At 34.7% G+C, this 20164-nt stretch overlaps 1 protein-coding gene across 4 annotated transcripts in view; it reads right to left on the bottom strand.

Annotated features, from left to right (window-relative positions):
* Positions 1 to 5397: 5397 nt before the first annotated feature.
* The window catches only part of LOC149202371 (RNA-binding protein BRN1-like), a 40570-nt gene continuing 25803 nt past the window's right edge, over positions 5398 to 20164 (bottom strand). Inside the window, exons 4-11 of one of the 4 annotated variants that reach the window (XR_016253899.1) lie at positions 14219 to 14344; positions 14007 to 14089; positions 13667 to 13858; positions 10476 to 10821; positions 10226 to 10369; positions 9759 to 10084; positions 8679 to 8767; positions 5398 to 8533 (exon numbers count right to left, since the gene is read on the bottom strand). Coding sequence is in view for 2 of the 4 variants with exons in the window: in XM_089403158.1 (XP_089259284.1) it covers positions 9957 to 10084; positions 10226 to 10369; positions 10476 to 10821; positions 13667 to 13858; positions 14007 to 14089; positions 14219 to 14344 (1019 nt within the window). In the remaining 2 variants the exon portion in view is untranslated. Of the gene's footprint in view, positions 8768 to 9574; positions 10085 to 10225; positions 10370 to 10475; positions 10822 to 13666; positions 13859 to 14006; positions 14090 to 14218; positions 14345 to 20164 lie in introns of those variants that run through there. The other 3 variants (XR_016253898.1, XM_089403158.1, XM_089403159.1) reach the window with 3 other exon arrangements.

The following is a 20164-nucleotide window of genomic DNA, read 5'->3' as shown; positions in this document are numbered from 1 at the left end:
ACAAGATCACAAAATTTGAAGACAAACAAGAAATAATGAATCAAAAGCTCAATATCCTCCACAAGATGTGCAGTCACACCTTATCAAGGAATACTTTAGATTCCAAGCAAGATCTAGCTAACAATCAACATGTTGTCTCATCACCTTCTTTAAGAATTTTCTATGTATTTTCTCTATCAATTCATCTTCAGTCTTAATCTATTTAATCCTCATACCCTGTGGTCTTTTTGTTTACCTAATGATTTAATCAAGCAAAATAATCACAACTAAAGATTTCAATGTTCAATCTTCTCTCCAGCCTTCCTCAAAACTAAACCAAAGCAAGGAAACTTCATGTTGCACAATTCTTTTTTATTATGATAATACAAAGTGTCTATTGAAAAAAACAATGTATATTATATTCAATGATCACATCCAACAAATCCCACAAGGGAAGAGCACACCCACAGAAATTTAGGCCTAATTCATTTTCATAACAACCACTCCAACTTTATTTTAAGCAATAACACGCACATATATATACATACCCCCTAACAAATTAGCTCATGTAGTTGTGCATTGTGAAACCAACTCCATATCCATGTCAAGTCAACATACTGTAATGTGCACTACTTGTTTTACACTACATACCATCCTCAAAATAAAGGGAAGTTTCCAATGAATGTAATGGAACATTCTGTGAATAATTTTCTTTCATTGTATTTAACATGAGTGAAATTACTTAAATTTTACTTGTGAAAAATATTGTTACCATCCTCACTTGAATTCAAATCCCTCTTTGCTTACCTCAATAACAAACTACATTAGACAAAATGAACATAAATTCATTGAATATTCTTACTTTTTCCCTCAATAGGAGAATCACACTTCACTTGATAACAAATTGCATTAATGAAAATGAACACTTATCCATAGAATATTCATATTTTTGCTGTTGATCAGAGATTCTATCACTTTTGTATGTCAAGCATGGAAGTAACATATGTTTATAAAAAAGTATATGTGATTCTTTGATGAAAATTTCCTATAATTTACCACAAGGGTTAACTCAATTGGTCGAAGTCCCCGCCATTAGGAGGTCACAAGGTCAATTCTCCTTGACGCCCTCAAGGTTAGGCTCTAATTAGTTTTCCTAACAAGATGTGATCCCTTTAAGTGAATCTACCATTAGGATTTTCCTCGGAGAAAAATATTAAAAAAAAAAAAAAATCTTATCCTACGCAAAAATTATTAAATAAATAAAAGAGTTAAATTAAATTAAATTTCTTATAAAATTCATATCCTTCACACATCCTATATTTAATGTGTAACATAAATTTGTAACATTAAAAAATAGGTAAAGATTTCATGTCATTCTATACATAGATCATAGCCAAAATGTTTTAAATGTTTATTTAAATATTTGTACAACTAAGTTGTATAGTCCCTTGGCTCAAACTTAAAGTGATAATGCTTTTCCTTCATGAAAAAATAAATGCAATATTATTTTGCTCTACCGAATTCACGAGTCCTTGTGTTATCACTATTTATTTTCCATGTAACTAGGCACCCTACCCTCCAACTTGTTAACAAGAAAGAGATTTTTCAAAACTCAACATTGTTCAACGACAAAGCGAGAATCCACTATAACAATATAATCAATATGAGTTCAACGTGCCACTTGAGAACAAAACCTAGAGAAAAGGATAATCATTCCTACAAAGTACACAATAAACTTAATTGACACAAATCCTTGTTGTGTGGGAATGAACATATTTTGAAAGACAATATCTAAGAATATTGAAACGAAATTAAACACGAATGGTGTTTCGTTAAATAGATGTCAATCTTCAGCTATTATCAATTTTTAAAAATTGATTTCCAAAAGCAAATAAATTTTAATATAATATAAACTAGATAGTTACCAACATTTACTTCCCAAACTAAACCTCCATTTTCAAACGAACTCTTTAACATTCAACATCTCCATAATCTTACATACTTTTCTCAAATTGCACTTCCCTATCAATATAATTTACCTTCTCAAGTACTCATGTTATAGCTTTTGTTTTATTCAAATCTTGTGGCTATCCATCAATACGAGTGTAACAAAACATTGTCAAAAAAACCTTGTGATGCATCACCATAGAGATTGTGAACTCATTAGATTCATGAACACTGAAAAAGAAAGATGTTAAATAGCTTTGAACAATGTTAGATTAGATTTAGCGAACAACTTAATGTCCCTATAAACATTAGAAAGTCTCCAAAATCACAATTGTGACTCAAAAACAAAAGAAGAAAACCTCCTAAAAGAGACTCAATGAATAATAAAACAAAATAACATCAACATCATAAAGAAAACCCAAAATGGTGATTCAAAATGGACAAAGAAAACCTTCATTAAAAATCATACAAAAGAGAAATTATGATTAAAAACAAATAATAAGTCAAAATTATGTCAGTTGAAAAAAAAGTAGTTAATGCACAAAGATTGCTCCAACACCACTAATACCACCAACGATGGATAAATGGTCTCCAAAAGGATACATTAAACTTCAACTTGGACACCACTCATCAAATATAGGTAATTGATTGCAATGTCTTTTAAATGGTCTCTTTCATAAGTCTACACCTAGCAAGGTGCAAAAATCTAGTATATTTATGTGACAATTTCATTCGAGCGAAGAACTTGCAATGCAATCTTTTAATGACTAAATGAACTTGTTTGTGTACATCATTGTTTTAACTTTCATGGGGTACAATATTTGGAAAAGAAAATGCTTCTACTAATACATATTTTACCGAATTTAAGCTCAAAATTTCTGTTGATACATATATTTCCTAAGACTTTCCAAACCATACACCAAATGAAATCTCCCAAAAATTCTAGACTAAAAGATGTGAACATGAATATCGGTTTTCAATTTAGATGTTGGCAAAATGATACCCCTTCCATCCTCCTTTAGTTGTAGTGAAGCTTGAAACCCTTCGCAATACCATAGCATTTTTTTTTGGCTTACCAATTTTGAGAAGCTTTAAAAAGTGTTTCCGCACTCATCAAGTAATGTTTCTACACGATTCCATGTTCAGTTATTTTTCCAATTTCTTGTTCAGTTGTTTTTCCAATTTCTCCCATCCTCCTTTAGTTGTAGTGAAGCTTGAAACCCTTTTTTATGGCTTACCAATTTTGACAAGCTTTAAAAAGTGTTTCAGCACTCATCAAGTAATGTTTCCATGTTCGATTTTTTTTCCAATTTCTTGTTCAATTGTTTTTCCAATTTCAACTGCTTCTTGTTAATATAAAATTCAATAACCATGAAATTTCAATAATAGGCTTCCATTTGAACTTTTTATTGTTCATGTAGAATTTATTAACAATGTACATTATAGAACAAACACAACATTATTAAAATTTGCATCAACTAGCACAACCACATTAACAAACATGGTTGATATACCCAATTTGCATCATTTTCCTCCCTTTAAAATTAAAAACATTGATACCATTTGTTATTTGTTTTTATAGGGGATGACATATGCTATTTGATTATTTAGTAATTTGCATCATAATTTCATAATTGCATTAGGTAAATGTGAAGATAAACATGACTTTAGAGATACAGATAAATATTTGAAAATTCATCCTTTGATGAGACTGAGAATATTTATAAAATAAATTATTTTAAAAAAACTGAATCTGTAAAATTTCAGCACAGAAAACACAAATCAATGTAATTATATTTATATTAAGAAAAAAAAAAAAAACAAATCCACATATTTCGGCAGAGAAGACACAAATCAAAGTAATTATATTTATATTAAGAAAAAAGAAAAAACAAAAAAAACAAATCCACATAATTATATTTAAAAAGGAAAACAGACACAACCTAATAAGGTCACATGAAAATGCAAATTTACTGCAACAAAATATGTTATATGTTCCATCTAAAAATATGGTAAGCAAATCTCAAAGGACTGATCAACCAAAACTACAAGAATATTTATAATCATAGAATAAAAATTATTTTTAAAAAAATGATCTGTAAAATTTCAACAAAGAAGACAAATCAACAAAATTCTATTTTATAAAACAAACAAACAAAAAAACACTTGACCTAACAACGCACGAGAATGCAAATTTACTGCAACAAAATATGTTATATATTCCATCTAAAGATTTGATAAGCAAATCTCAGGGCACTGGCCAACCAAAACAGATTATTATAATTGGGCCAACAGATTATAATTGAGCATTACATGGCCCGACAACGCCTTCAATCTAAAATTTCCCTCCATAACCGAGGACCAAAAAAAATGGAATTGTCTTTAGTGCGACTTTTTGGAGATTCCGGTGACGAAATCCGGCGGAAAAAAATGAGGTTAAATCTTGATTTGTATTATTTAAAATGGTTTTTTAACTGCATATTTGAATTCAGCACCCTGAAAAACTCATGGGACGCTTTGATTGTGCAAAAATTAACTATCAAACTTGCGATTACAATAAATTGCTGCTGGATTTTGACCCGAAAAACCCACCGGAAGAACTCCAAAAAGTCTCTTTAAAGACAACTGCGTAAAAAATTGTAGATAATCTATACTACACCATAACCGAGGGATCATCTGTTAAACCATAAGTATTCTAAATTGCACTAGGTGCTAGTTTGCTTCGTTGAAGAATGAATTCTTTCACAATTGACACAAATATTTAAACTCTCGCTCCATATCTCCCTAGCTGCATGGCTCACATTACCTTGGTGATTTTATCTAAGAAACCTTGGATGGGTTCAATCGGTTAAACCACTTTCCCGAAGGGCCTTGGTGCCTACACAGGCCATAACAAGTTCAAATATGATTGATGTTCTTCCAGCTTAACTGGTGGTTGCACCAATTGCCATCCAAATATTCCAAGGAACTCACAAGATTCTCATTCAAAAGGAAAAGAAAACACATTTTCCAACCAAATAAATTTAATATAAAGTAATCGAGATTTTTCTCGGAAAAGAAATTAAAACACATTTTCCAAGCCAACACACTTAATAATAAAGTGGGCATATGGCATAAAAATGTAATCACATCATAAGAACAAAGAACAATATCCTTGTAGAAATGCAGTTTAGCGAAGTAGAGCTGTCGTTATCATGAAAATGTGGTACTTCAAACTTTAATATTATCGAGTACATCCACAAGAATATTGTTATTTATTCAATATTATTTTAATATAATTGTTAATTAGGGCTCATAATCCATCTTCATATATGGAACAATTTCAGTGAGAGATGCAATTTCATAATCTCCGCCTGAATTACTTCCACATATATTTTCAAAATTGATAATTAATTGCAAATTGCAGCAAAATGATCATTTTTCACAGTCGAGCATGGTTTAGCTCCAATTTGTCACAACAGCTTAAACACCTTGCAACAAAAAATTTTGCCATTTGATTAAGCGGGCAATTAATCAGGCAATTTTCTTTGTATAAGAAAAATCACTCTACAATACTAGCTAGTTCAAGAATGAAAAATCACTCTACAATACTAGCTAGTTCAAGAATTTCACCCAGGCAATGTGACATGTAACATTCCATTCCAGAGAATTTCGGAAGCTAGATTTTGATCGACAAATTCATTTTGATATATATATGTTAATCATGTCACCCAGGCAATGTGACATGTGACATTCCATTCCAGAGAATTTCGGAAGCTAGATTTTGATCGACAAATTCATTTTGATATATATATGTTAATCACATCATTGATCTAGTCAAAATGGTACCTCCCATTCATAGAGCTAAATGTACAAGATGATTGGTCAGTGGTTGAACAAAATAACAAAGCTAAAATGTGTCAACCTGCATATTGCTAGAGCCCAGCCTAGATCCATCTTAACTCCGGATCTACCAAACACCAAGAGGGATCAAATTTGTTTTCACTCTAAAAGAGATTTGCACCCCAAAAATCTTAATTTTTATGTAATTTGACTGAGTTAAAATGTTTACATAACAGTACAGGACATTACATCTCTTCCATACTACGCTGGAGAGCACTTCTCAATGAAATTATAAGACAAATTATGAGTAACCGAGTTAAAATGTTTACATAACAAGACAAGACATTCCATCTCTTCCATATCTCTTCCATACTGGGCTGGAGAGCACTTCTCGATGCAATTATAAGACAAATAATGAGTTGTCTTTAATTTATGTAACTCATAAAAAGTAAATTAAACTCATAAGAAGTAATTTATGTAACTCATAAGAGACCGAGTTAAAATGTTTACATAAGAAGACAGGACATTCCATCTCTTCCATACTGGGCTGGAGAGCACTTCTCGATGCAATTATAAGACAAATAATGAGTTGTCTTTAATTTATGTAACTCATAAGAAGTAATTTATGTAACTCATAAGAAGGTTGTAAGCTCCCACCGTCATAGTTTGCATTAAATATTTAGCACCAATTACATATTTAATATTTAGGACGTAACTCATAAGGACAAATTATGAGTTGTCTTTAATTTATGTAACTCATAAGAAGGTTGTAAGCTCCCACCGTCATAGTTTGCATTAGATATTTAGCACTAATTACATATTTAATATTTAGGTGGAGTGGAGAAGCAATGCATAATCCACCACCTAATATGACATGTGGTGTTAAAAAGGAATTCCATGCCAAGAGAACTCTGAAAAGCCTAGTGTTCCTCAAAAACTAGAACTGAACGAAGAAAGCCATAATCTTGCACTAGAATTATAATTATCATTATGCAATGTGCCATAATTAGAACCATCTTAATGCAACTATCATGACTAACTAAGATTTTAAAGGGAGTAAACGAGGCAAGCCACTTAATGTTTAGCTGCCTATTCAAGTACCGGAATATGGCCTTTTACCGAATGACGTATGCAAGTTATGGGCAGCACACAAAAAGTGAAGGAACTCGAGCAACCTGCAAGTTCCAAGCCAACCAGGCTGCTGGCACTGTAGGTAAGTTACCGGCCAATCATGGCAGCAATAAGACTTTCAGTTGTCTCTATAAGTTGTGTAAAGAATAGCTTTAGACAAACTGTTATATGCATAGATAAAACATTTTATTAGATTGTGGGTTTTGCTTTTTGCATGCGTGAAGCTGGAATAGCTCTATTGTTTTCAACATGTCTTCCCTAGAGGCTTGGTGCTCCACTTAGCCAGTGGCAAAAATTTATTGCTTCCTTCTAGTGTTATGTTTCCTGCTGTTAGTTTTGTGGTCAGTCTGGTAAGCCTCAATTTCCACGACTAGTTTGTTTCAGGGTATGGCTTAAATTCGTAGTTCCTTTCAATTGAAAATCGGCATCCTCTGATCAGCCCAGTGTAATATTCATTATTAAAGTAGAAACAGCTTTCTGCACCTTGATTGAATTGAATACACAACTGCATTTGAATAGAGGCATCAAAAGCAGATTCTCAACAGTTTCATCTCAACTTACATCCAAGAAATGTTTCTTGTCGGCATGAAATAATATTTATGAAAGCAAATGAGAATGTGAAGAACCTCAAAGAAAAAAGGGCCTGCCACCTGCAAAGCCCAAGATAAACAGCAGCTGAGAAAACAGAAAAAAACTAGAGAAAAGAAGAAATGCAATTAGCCAGGGAAAAGAAAAACGACGAAAGAAATGAAATAGAAAAAAATAAAAAAAACACTGGCTTACACAATCCACCAGCTAAAAAATTAAATAGAATAAAGGAAAATTTAGATTAAAAAACAGCAGCTAAACATCAAAGAAAAAGACCAGCCGAAAAATTGGAAAAGGGATAGGTAACCTATAAAGAAAGATAGAAGAATAGTAGCCAAACACAAGACCTGCGAAACCCATTCAGCATAGGAAGTGAAAATAAATTAATAGTTTGGGCAGTCCAAAACAAAACAAAAACAAGATACTTTGTATCTAATCACTGCAACCCCAACCCTGGATTTTAGAAATACAAAGCCACTGGAAATAACAAACTAATAATCTCACCTAGGAAACATGGCAAGCTTGCTGTTTATCAATGGCATCTCTCGGTTTGGATAGTGTCAGACCATAATACTTTTTATATCTTCCTTGCACTTGACCATTGATCACACATATGGAGTAGCTGCACCTCAAGCCAAAGGCCAACAATCCACAGTGCACTTAGCATTTTAGAAATCATGCTTGAAACTGATCCTTTCTAAACAGTGCTGAATGCAGGTTCACTAAGGACTGATGAGAATGACTGTCAAAAAAAATGTATCATGAAGCCTACGAGGGAGGTATGAATGCAATAATATAGTAATATGATGAGACAATTTAAGCACAAAGTCTTGCAAATTAAAAGTGAATAAAGTTCCTGAAGAAGCATTGAAGATAAGAACGGGAAATTGGTGTCTATATACATGTCATTTGTTTAAACTCAGTTCTTAATTCTTTACCTTGTAGTTGTAAGTCGTAACTCGTAAGATATTTCATTTCAGATCATAGCCTGGGTAGATACCTTTACCAGATAATTTTATGTGACCATGTGCACCCCCGTATAGGAACTAGTCAGCTAAATCCTCTTCTGAAGACAAATGAAAATAATCCTATCTTCAATGGGATTTGAAGGAAGCAGAAACGGATCAGCATGTAATATATCTCTAACCATTGAGTTCCCAACCATAAATCATGCACATTCATTCGGTATTTGCTAACCTGTCTCTTCTTACCTGAGGTCACTTTATGAGAACCATACCACACTAGAAATTAATCGCAATGTTAAAGCACCAAAACCGTCGGAAGTGACCCATCCCCTCCCCTGCACATAAAAAACGTAATGTCAGAAAAAACTAGTCATTTACATAGAACTGTCTAGTAGAACTATGCTAAGAGTAATTGCTGTGTTCAAACAACATTAGTCAAAACAGCTGACGTCACTGAAAAAATTCATCCGGATATAATAACATAGGGATAATACACTGCATCAACACCCATACATTACTATTTGGAGACAAGACAAAAAAGACAATAAAACAAACTTAAGTACACATACAAGACTGCAAGTACAAAGGGTACACAATACCTGGCACTCACTGCACATCGTAATGTTTGTCTTCCAACGGTAATTACACGACGAACACAGAGTACGTCAACATAACTTTTGACTTTGAAACAGCCATGCAAAAACTTTGGAGAGACAAGAATGGCCGTAATTACTGGGCGGCTCCAACTTTCCTGACGTGTATCACAAGTGTTCTCACAAATAGGAAAAACAGATGAAGGAAAACAATGGCACAGGATCAAGCAAGCATATCTTTCAGATACCAAAAAACAAAAACACAAAAACACAAAAATTAAACAAAATGGAAAGCACGTTATATGAAGAACACAATAGCTCACATCCACTGAAGCACTTAAACACAAAGGGTAACCAGACGTGTAGAACAGTTTTCAAAAAAGATAGTGATTTACATGATTACATGACTAAAACACAATTGTCTGCGGCATGAATTGGTCCTCGTAGCAAAAGTCACAGCGAATGATAGCAAATCTATAGAACATACAATTATTATATACACTTTAAAAATATGATGTAACTTTTACGTGAGAAAGGAATAATGCATGATAAACAAAAAAAACTGGCATTCATAAACCTCAATTAACTTAACATATCTGAGTTTCTTCTACTAAAGCCAGGTAAGAAAAGAAAAAACAGTCCACAAATTACAAGCTTTTGTCTGCAAAAAGCACAAATGATTCAATGATTTTCAAGCCTTCAATCATCTTCAAAGGGAGCTACTGCTTCCCACCTTTGTCACATGATGGCTTTGGAGCCACCTATATATGCATGCATAATCTTCAATTTCCCCTTCCAATATCATATATCATGCCATTTTAACCCTGAAGATAAATGGTGCACAAAACTGTCACATCCTTAAATGCAACAGTCATAGTTTGAAAATTAACAGCATCCTCAACCTCCTCTTCGTATGTTGATTAATATAAGTTCAATAGGGCTTGTTTTGTTTGTTGTCTCGCTTATGTTGGACCTTCAGCTTCTTTCCACTTAACTGAAACCCATTCATCACATTGATAGCAGCTTGTGCAGCTGCAGCATTGTCATAACTGACAAATCCTGAACACGATAAAAAAAAAAAAATTTAAAAATGAAAGATAAATAACAATCAGAGGTTTTTAAAATACCATGTTTTCAAACTAAGATATGAGATACAAACAATCAGGAGTAATTTAAGGAAAAAACAGAGGTAAATATTACCAAAGCATTTGCTGACACCAGTAGCCTTGTCAACAAAAACCTTTGCACTTATGACTTTTCCAAAGGATGAAAAAGCATTAGATAGTTCTTGATCACCAAACTCTTGCGGAATGTGATAAATGAATAAATTTGCTCCAGGTGGGCCTATAGTTAGCAACATCAAGACTCAAGACATTATTACTAATCTGAAACATGGGGATTATAGATTTTGCAAACTGCTAAATGACTGGGATAACAGCCTCTTTCTTACCCTCAACCTGTGCCCCAGAGCTTGTTTTCACATTTCCAGCTGTTGAGTTTGCATTTACCATTGCTGGTCCAACAGAACCATGTCCAACAGGCAGTGTGGCATGACCCATCACTGCCCCTTGATATCCCATAGGGTACTGAACACCAGACATAGCAGGGTATCCTGAGTTCATGTATCCTGCTGATGGCATTGCAGCAAAGTTAGCATGTGTCATACCAGTGACAATATTGGGGGCAGCACCAGGCAAAGTGTTAGCTGGATTGATAGCAGCCACCATATTATGTAAAGCTGGCTGATTTGGCAAAGTAGGCAAAGGATATTGCATTAGGCCATATGTCCCAGGAGCCTGACAACCGACAAATGCATAAAAATCAGAAAATGTTAGATTTAATACCATTAATTAAAATGTCTCTATTTTAAAATTCAAAAATAATTCTCATAAACTAAGTTTCTAAAAAATAACAGCGGGCATACAACACAAAAAGGCTAAAGCAACCACCAACTTCTACAATCTACATTCAAAGAGATGAACATAATAAGCAGTATATTAGAACACACAGAAAGGGCTGCAAAGATTAAAATACAAGCAGTCCTTTCTGACTTTCAAAAAAGTCACAAAACTATCACTAGCACTTCTTGAATTGGCACTTTCTGGCCACTTTAACACTGAAAACAAAGAACATATCAAACTTTGAAAACCGATTTCAGATGAAATTTACGATGAGAAACCTGTGCAGGGAGGTGAAATAAGAATGTACTGAAAGCACTTCTTGAATTGGCACTTTCTGGCCACTTTAACACTGAAAACCAAGAACATATCAAACTTTGAAAACCGATTTCAGATGAAATTTACAATGAGAAACCTGTGCAGGGAGGTGAAATAAGAATGTACTGAAATGGCAGGATGGAAAAGGTGATTGTTTGCAGATTCTTAATTGAAATAATCATTGTGCCAAAATAAACTAAAACAAGGAAGCTGTCTATTGTGCCTATTGTGTACTTCATACACAACTAGTTCCAAGTCACAGGGTTCGTCGAACTTCAAGGTTGAAGTTTGAAATTCGACAAACCCGAAAGAAAACTTCAAGTTCATTCTGGTTCGATGAATGGTTTGTCGAGGTTTTCCACTGCCAGCCACTTCCATATGTCGCCATCTGCGCGTCTTCTCCATACTACCAACCAAACCAGTTTTAACCGTTGGGTCTCATCTCTATATTGTGGTGCTGCCAATTCGTTGCACTGGGTGACTGTGCATTCCTCCCTGTGGGCCTGTGGCAATGGTTGTGATTCGCTGGCTGACAAGTTCATTCTGGTTCCATGAACGGTTTGACGAGGTTTTCCACTGCCAGACACTTCCATATGTCGCCATTTGGGAGTCTTCTCCATACTACCAACCAAACCAGTTTTAACCAATGGGTCTCATCTCTATATTGTGGTGCTGCCAATTCGCTGCACTGGGTGACTGTGCCTTCCTCCCTGTGGGCCTGTGGCAATGGCTGTGATTCACTGCTGGCAATGGTGACATCGTCGCAACTAAGGAGTGCCTGCTCACAGACTACCGGAAACAAATACAAGTGGTTATTTATGATTTTTTTCTAGTTTTATATTATACGTTATTTATTTTATATTATATCTTTTTTATATTACTCTACATATACAGTTTATATTATATATTAAAATTATATATATATATATATATGAATGAAAAATGTGTATAGCGGAACCTCTGTCAAACCTTGTTGGAAAATTCAAACCCGAATCAAATTTAATTGTTGCCAAACACGAACTCAAACCCAGACCATGTGACTCAGATCTAGTTCATCGCACACTCCTCAATTCTTACAGAATTGTAAAAGTATAATTGGACAGCTGTCTCTTGTTTCAAAAACTATACAATTAGAAGGTGGATTACAGGGAATTGTAAAAGCATTGAAAATTCTTGTAATATATGCCATAGTAGACAAGTATCAATACTGTGCACATTGTGGATCAATATTTATAATTTCATTATGTTTAATGTGAGAGGCCTGATCCTAAGAGTATCAGTATATTTCCTCAGTTAAGAGTTCCATTTTATTGATGTCATCTACAGTAGAAGGGAATTGTAAATTTGTCATACCGTGATGGGAGATTTCTTTAGCTCTAAAATTGACGATGGATCAACCATATCTAGATATTGAAAGCTGGTGGAAATTACCAGCTCTACATGACAATTCATTGACTTCACATTAAAATATACAAATGTTTCAAATTATGAAGTTTCAAAAATATGGAATACAGGGGTCGGTCGATAAGGGTTCAGTCTTGCTTCCTCTCCCCATCTCTGTCACATAAACACAAAGATACACCAACAGACAATATGTAGCACTTAGTTCAATAGAACCTTAACATTGGTCTAACGGTAAGAATAGTTCCATTTTAATATTGAAATGCACCAAGTCACAGGACATATATCCTGTTCAGGATGAAAGTGTACCAAACATGTACAACACTCAGGCCCCACATGTCCAATGCTTAGGAAGACTGAAAACATTCAAAAAAATTAGAATGCGTGCAGGTATGTCCCAATGTGTGTCCACGGTAGTTCAATATTCTCATGTTCAACGAATTTACAATTTCAAAGTTCATCTCTATATTTTATTTCTGTAAATTTATTTGTTTATAATTTTTTTGTATGTGTGAGTGTCTCATGTTTTGGGGGATCTACCTGTCTCACCTGGTCCAATTTCAGGGGGTCTATGTGTCCCATGATGGACACATACATTCCTGTGTCCAAGCGTCGTGATTTAGGAAAGAGATGTATCTTGATAATATTTAAAATGTCAATATAATGTTAAGTTACTGTTTTTCCCTTTTAATATAAAACAGGAATACAATAAGACTATCATTCTAGTAGCATTTTTCTAATATGTTTTACCATTTTAATTTCATGATTATTTTATTTAAAATTCAAACTTTTAAATTTCATAAACAAGAGGGAATTCTTCAGTTTTTTAAACCAGAGGGGAGACCAGATATGTATAATTAGGCCAGATGCAATTAATTTTGTGTTGTTATTTTTCCATCATTTTTTCAATATTTGAACTTGGCATCAATAATCTAAACATCAAATGACATAGTCAAATGAAAGGACTTACACAAAATTAATACATAAACAAATTACTTTGCAATAATTGAAGAATAAACACTACAACCTGGTATCCATAGCCATTGTATGAAGAAGGTGGCATATATCCCATTGGCATTGCGCCAAACAAGGAAGGTTGTTGTCCAGAGTCCGCGTTAGGTGTGTTAGGAGGTTGTGACTGAGATTTTTGAGCCCTTCGTGCTTGTCTCTCCTTTTCAGTATCTGCCCATTTTACAACCAATGGTAGACTTGAACCCTGCAAGATATAGATTACACTATGTTACATATGCCAAGTCCACTTTAATGTACAAGGCAATGATGAAAATTCCATCCAGAACTCAGATATGCATATTTCAAACTAAACTCGCTCAGCAAACCAAAGCAGGAAATAGGGCAAAACAAACCTCCATTTTGTGTTTTCCATTTACAGCTTCGAGAGCAGCCACAGCTTGATCCCTTGTCTCGTACTTCAAAAAAGCACATCCAGCTGCAGAAAATTTGCTCAAGATTAACAAATGAAATAAAAATTGGGATCTAACTGGCATTTACTACCTAACCCTGTAAATAATAGGGTGAGTCTAATCAAGAGGAATACAGCCGAGAAAATCATTTACACCTTTACTTGTTTGCTGAGATCCTCGCAAAATTTGCAATTCTTTTATTGTCCCATAGCTGGCAAAAACTGCAGTCACTTCAGCATCTGTAACAGTCTTTGGAAGCATCCCAATAAAAAGTTTATGCTCTGCACAAAAAACATTGAACTAAAGATATGACATGGGTTTTTAAATATCCAATGTTCTCAATACGTATATAAAGTTTAAACATTTATTAGATTAAGCAACAACCTGAACTATAGAACAACTACAACAGGGCCATAAGAATAAGCTGTATAAGCAAAGAATAACCTTGTAAATGTTTATTAATATATAATACAAACAAATGTCAACAGTAGCTTGCAAGGTCAGTGAAAGAAGGTAGCTAATATAGTTCCCACCACGGTTCAATTCCTACCAAGTTTGAAGTGACATGCTTACAACTCTGCTCATCTTGTGGATGCATGCAAGCACACAGTAGTGATTGGGGTTTTGGTGGAATAAATACCCCATGTTCATGAATTCCAAGCTTAAGGCATCAAAATTGAATGGCAATAATGTCCCCCCCCCCCCCCCTCCCCCATAAAGCTATCTGGGCACATTAGCCTCATCACGATAAGAGGAAGCCAGGTCAAATAATAATACAATAATCAAATTTGTTTGAATATTGATGCCATTCCATGTTCTATTTACTCCACCACTTGTTGTCACACTACAATCATTTGCCAATGCTCTTTTAGAGGTAAGGGGCGGCAGGAGCAAGAAGGGTACTTTTTTGCCCTGGCAAACAAGTTGGAACAAAATACTCATGGGGATTAGGAGTAGCAACAAACAACAAAGCTGAATTGTTAGCAATGTGGACAGGCTTGGAAATATCTCTATCCCGGGGGATAAAAAAACATTAAAGTGAACGGTGATTCCGTATTAGCCTTAAGGATGTTCTCTCCTTTCGTTGCAAATTCAAAGTCAACCCTTGTATTAAGAATTGATTTTCAATAAAAAAAAAATTAAAAATTTGAGTTGTTTCACATTTTTCGTCCACAATTCCACTGCCAACAGTTTGGCAAATTGTGGCGTTTTCTTGGGTGTTGGTGAGTGCAAGACAAATGGGGGGGAAATATGCCTCACCCCATCCCATAAGAATATGTTGATCAGAGCAGTTAAGTTGGTGAGTGCGAAACAGATGGAGGGGCAATATGCCTCACCCCCATCCCATAAGAATATGTTGATCAGAGCAGTTGAGATCACCCTCGATCAGCCTGAGGGTTGGAAGATGTGCGAACTCGTGGCAAGGTGGTCAGACAGATGGTGGATAAGATGTATGGTATTAATGCATGAAGCTCATGCGGATCCCTAGGACATTCGTTTTGTTCACTCGCACAAGGTTTGGTTTATTCTCATTCAGAGAGAAGCAGCGCCCTCGTCCTTTCAGCAAGGAATTGAGCTTGCAAAAATCAGAGGTAATTTAATGGTGAAGCGATGGCCATCTTATCCTACGGGGAATTGGCTGCAGGGGTGGTTCGATAGATCCATCGGCCTGCAAAATTATTTAATGGGCCTTCAAATCGAGGATATACAAGTGATTATGGCACGAGCATGAGTGAAGGATGAAACGAAAGTTCTGGTATATAAATGGATGCAGCCTCTGTCGAATCTCATTGATGAGGTAATCAGAGAGCGTGAGTGTGAGCATAGTTTAATTTGGGAGGATATCATGATGGAGTCGCAGAATGCTCAGGGTGAGAAGCCCCTGGTGGAGGACTTAACTAGGTGGAAGAGGGCTGCAGAGTTCCTGTTCAAACTGCTCATGGGCAGGATGGACCTCCTTACACACCATGTTGAGTTACTGGAGAAAGATTGTTCAGCGAATGCTGAGCGAATTAATGCCAAGTTCGAAAGTGTGGAAGCCACTCTGGAAAGGAGAATTGTGAAGATGGAAACAGACTTGCTTTCCTCCAACTCAGAGCTGATAAGTGATAGCATATTCAGCGAAGTGCAAGAGATCATAGTTGGGTTGCCTGAGGAGGTCATTGTTCAATTGCCGACTCGAGACGACGCAGGAGATGCAGGTGCTGGATCAAGCAGGCAGGAGGAGGAATGGAAAGGAAGCCGGGAAGTTAAGCTCAATTTAATGTTTGTCATATGTTATGTCGCTTTGTGTTTATATTAGGTCTGTTTTATAGATATTATGGGAATTATCAGTGTTATGTAATAGTGGTCAAGGCATGTAGAAGGAAGAAATTAGTTTTGTGGATGTACTGGGATCTGGAAATTGATGCACAAACTGAGGCCAATTTTGATGAAATTTTTGGAAATGCGGTTATGGCCACGTAATTCCAGATTTTGAATATATATAAAGTATTTGTTCTTGTTAAGAAAAAAATGCTCTTTTATAGGTAGCTTTAACTCGCACATATTAATCACAGTTTAGCTCTAACTATTTGGTGTGGTGTAATACAAAACTCAGCTGTCAGTTTTCACAATTTTCTTTGTTTCTTTTGTCTTTTACTGTCAACCACTGATAAGGTTCAGTCTCTTGTGTCCCGAGCTGACATTACCCCGCTATGCTTCCCATTTTTCCTTGATCCTCCCCACCCCAACCTGCTGATAAAATTTTGTTGATTGGTGAACTCCACAGACTCTTCCCCTATGTTACCGGATCCGGCACAGGCAGGTGGAGTATTGCCAGATCCACAGATCTGAAACGGATCCGGATCCGGATACTCCAAAATACGGTGAAAAATACGTATTTTTTAAAAACGCAGTTTTTGGAAACGGCTAGCTTTCACAGGATATGGATCCCGTCGGTGGCTGCCGGAAGCGGTGATAGGTGGCAGAAAAAAGTTAAAAACGCAGATATTTTTTAGGTTTTAGGTTTAGATATTTTGGGGTCCCGCATATATTATATCCTTTTCTTTTGTCGCCATTCCAACAGTCGACCCCTCCTGCACACATTGATTCGATCTGGGCTCACAGCCGGCCCCTCCTGCACACGAATTTTTGGTTGCGGGCTTACCGCCGGCCCCACTGCACGCAGCGCCGTTCACTTTGGTCAGGCCGCCGGTTCCCCTGCACGCAGCACGCAGTCTTAACACAGACGGGCAGCATTATTCACGCCGAGGGTTTAAGCGTTAACCAGGTAATTAAATTTAAATACATTACTGTTATCAGTTATAAACAACGGTTAGCGTAGCACACGGTTAATATATGTATTATATTAATGTTTATTGTTTAACAATAGTTACAGTTATATAATATATTACACGTTCATATATATATGTTATATAACATAATAAACAGTGATTTTAATATTTATTTGCTGTTCGCTGTTATATAATATATTACACGTTCGTATATATATGTTATATAACATAATAAACAGTGATTTTAATATTTATTTGCTGTTCGCTGTTTAATATAGTTATGTTATATAACTGTTATGTTATGTTATATAACTGTTATTTGCTGTTTGCTGTTTAATATATTAATGTTTAATAACAGTGATAATATATATTAATATAACAGTTATATATATTATATTCGTGTATTTATTATTTAATATTTATATATATATATGTTATATAACATAATAATAACAGTTATATTAATATTTGATATATGTTATTTAAAATTTTAAGTCATCATGTTATTTAAATTTTTAAAATGTATTTAAAATTTAAATTTAATTTTTTTTAATGTATTTACAATTTAATTTTTAATTGTTTATGGATAATATTAATATATTATAATTTGATTTTTAAATGCAGTTGCAAGTAACCAATAGAGTCTATACCATTATCATAATGAAACCATCACAAGATTCACAACATGAGCATGGTGAAGGGGAAATCATCAAAACAGACCCAAAATCTCCTCTATGGCAGTATGTGGAGATTATTGGAAAAAATCCCGGAGGTGGTTCATTTAAATGGAAGTGCAATGAATGCCAAGATATAAAAAATGGCTCATATACTAGAGTGAAGACCTAAGTTACCAGAATACGGATCCGGATACGGATCCGGATCCGGATTCGGATACGGATCCGCCAGTTTTTTGAAAAGCCAGGATCCGGAAACGGCAAGGAAACGGCAAGTACAAGCAAATATAAAATATTTTATAATTTTTAAAATTAAAATTTATATAAATATAAAATTAAAAACATAATTTTTTAATATGTAATTTTTATATACAATAAATAATTATTATATAAGTAATTCCTAAGGTATCATTTATAAATATTAATTAAATTTATATAAAAATAAAAAAACATATGTAAATTTTTAAATATATAAATTCAATATAATATTTTAAAAATAATTATTAAGTAATCATAATATAATTAATGCATCATTTATAAATATTTAAACATTAATTATTAGCTATAACTATTTATATTAAGCAAATTATTAAACTTATTTTAGAAAAACTATTTTTAAACTTGAAAATTTATTAAAATATAAACTTACTTTTCAAACTTTAAATAAAATATTTTCTAAATAAATAGAAGTAGGTCTTGACGTCACATGTATTAAAGTTTATAACATGTATTTGTATTAAATAATATAAAGTTTATAATATATCTTTGTATTAAAGTTTATAATATATATTTGTATTAAATAATATAAAGTTTATAATATGTATTTGTATTAAATAATATAAAGTTTATAATATATCTTTGTATTAAAGTTTATAATACAGTCAAATAAATTGTGGCCCGCTAACTCCCTCTTGGACTTCATATCCGCTCGGTCTTATCATTAGCGTCATTCACTTGAATTAAAGTTTATAACATATTGTATTAAAAATAATACATTTCAATGTAAATTATGACGTCCAACAACTCAGTTTATTTTCGCGGAGGGATTTTTAAACCATTTCTGAACATTCGAAATTCACTTGCGTTGATATTTCTGTTATTTTTAAACCATTTCTGAACATTCGAAATTCACTTGCGTTGATATTTCTGTTTAAAAATTTTGTGCTGAATTACAGTTTTCTACCCACCGAGAGAAAATTTTTCCGACATACAATATATTTACACACGGAGAGAAGACGGACGGATCTCTACGGATCCGGATCCGAATCCGTTTCTGATCCGGGGATCCGCGGATCCAGCCATCAGGGTTGACGGATCCGGTAACATAGGTGAAGACCCATCTCACCGGTCAAACTAACACAGGGGTGTAAGTATGCACCGGGCCAAAAGATGCAAATGGCAAACCTGGCCAAGGTTTGAGTCCTGGAAAAATGAAATTCTATGCATCTTTGCAAGAAGCTGCTGATAGGAAACTTGCTAAGGGAAAACACCCTGTGCAAAGTTCTACAACTAGGCCTCCATTGCCATCTAGGCCTGCTGCTACATCTAATAAAAGGGCCACTCTAGGCCCTCTTGAAACGTGTTTCAATAATCAAGGTAGAGACATCGCTGATGAACATGTAGCTCGTTGCATCTATGCAAATGGGCTAGCATTCAATTTGGTGCGTTCCCCTTACTGGCAACAAATGATTAAGGCATTTAATGAAGCACCAAAGGGGTACAAAAGCCCTGGATATGAAAAGGTCCGCACTACCTTGTTGGCATCAGAAAGGCAATCCGTGGATAGACAGCTACAGGCAATCCAGGATACATGGGCAGAAACAGGGGTGTCAATCATTTCTGATGGATGGAGAGACCAAAGAAACCGCCCATTAATTAATGTTGTTGCAGTATGCCCCCAAGGGGCAATGTTTTTGAAGGCTGTTGATTGCAGTGGAATAGAGAAAGATGCATCTTTCATATCCACAATTCTTATTGATGCAATAGAAAGTGTGGGGCCACATAATGTTGTCCAAGTCATTACCGACAACGCACAGGTTTGTAAAGCTGCAGGTTTGATTGTGGAGGGTCGATATGATCACATCTTTTGGACTCCATGTGCAGTCCATTCATTGAACCTTATGCTTGCCAAGATTGGTGAGATTGAATGGAT

This window comes from Pinus tabuliformis, chromosome 2_1 (genome assembly GCF_031772625.1).
Source record: "Pinus tabuliformis cultivar Carrire ecotype Pingquan chromosome 2_1, CPIR1, whole genome shotgun sequence".
Lineage (NCBI taxonomy): Eukaryota > Viridiplantae > Streptophyta > Pinopsida > Pinales > Pinaceae > Pinus > Pinus tabuliformis.
This window is presented reverse-complemented; position numbering and strand designations above follow the sequence as displayed.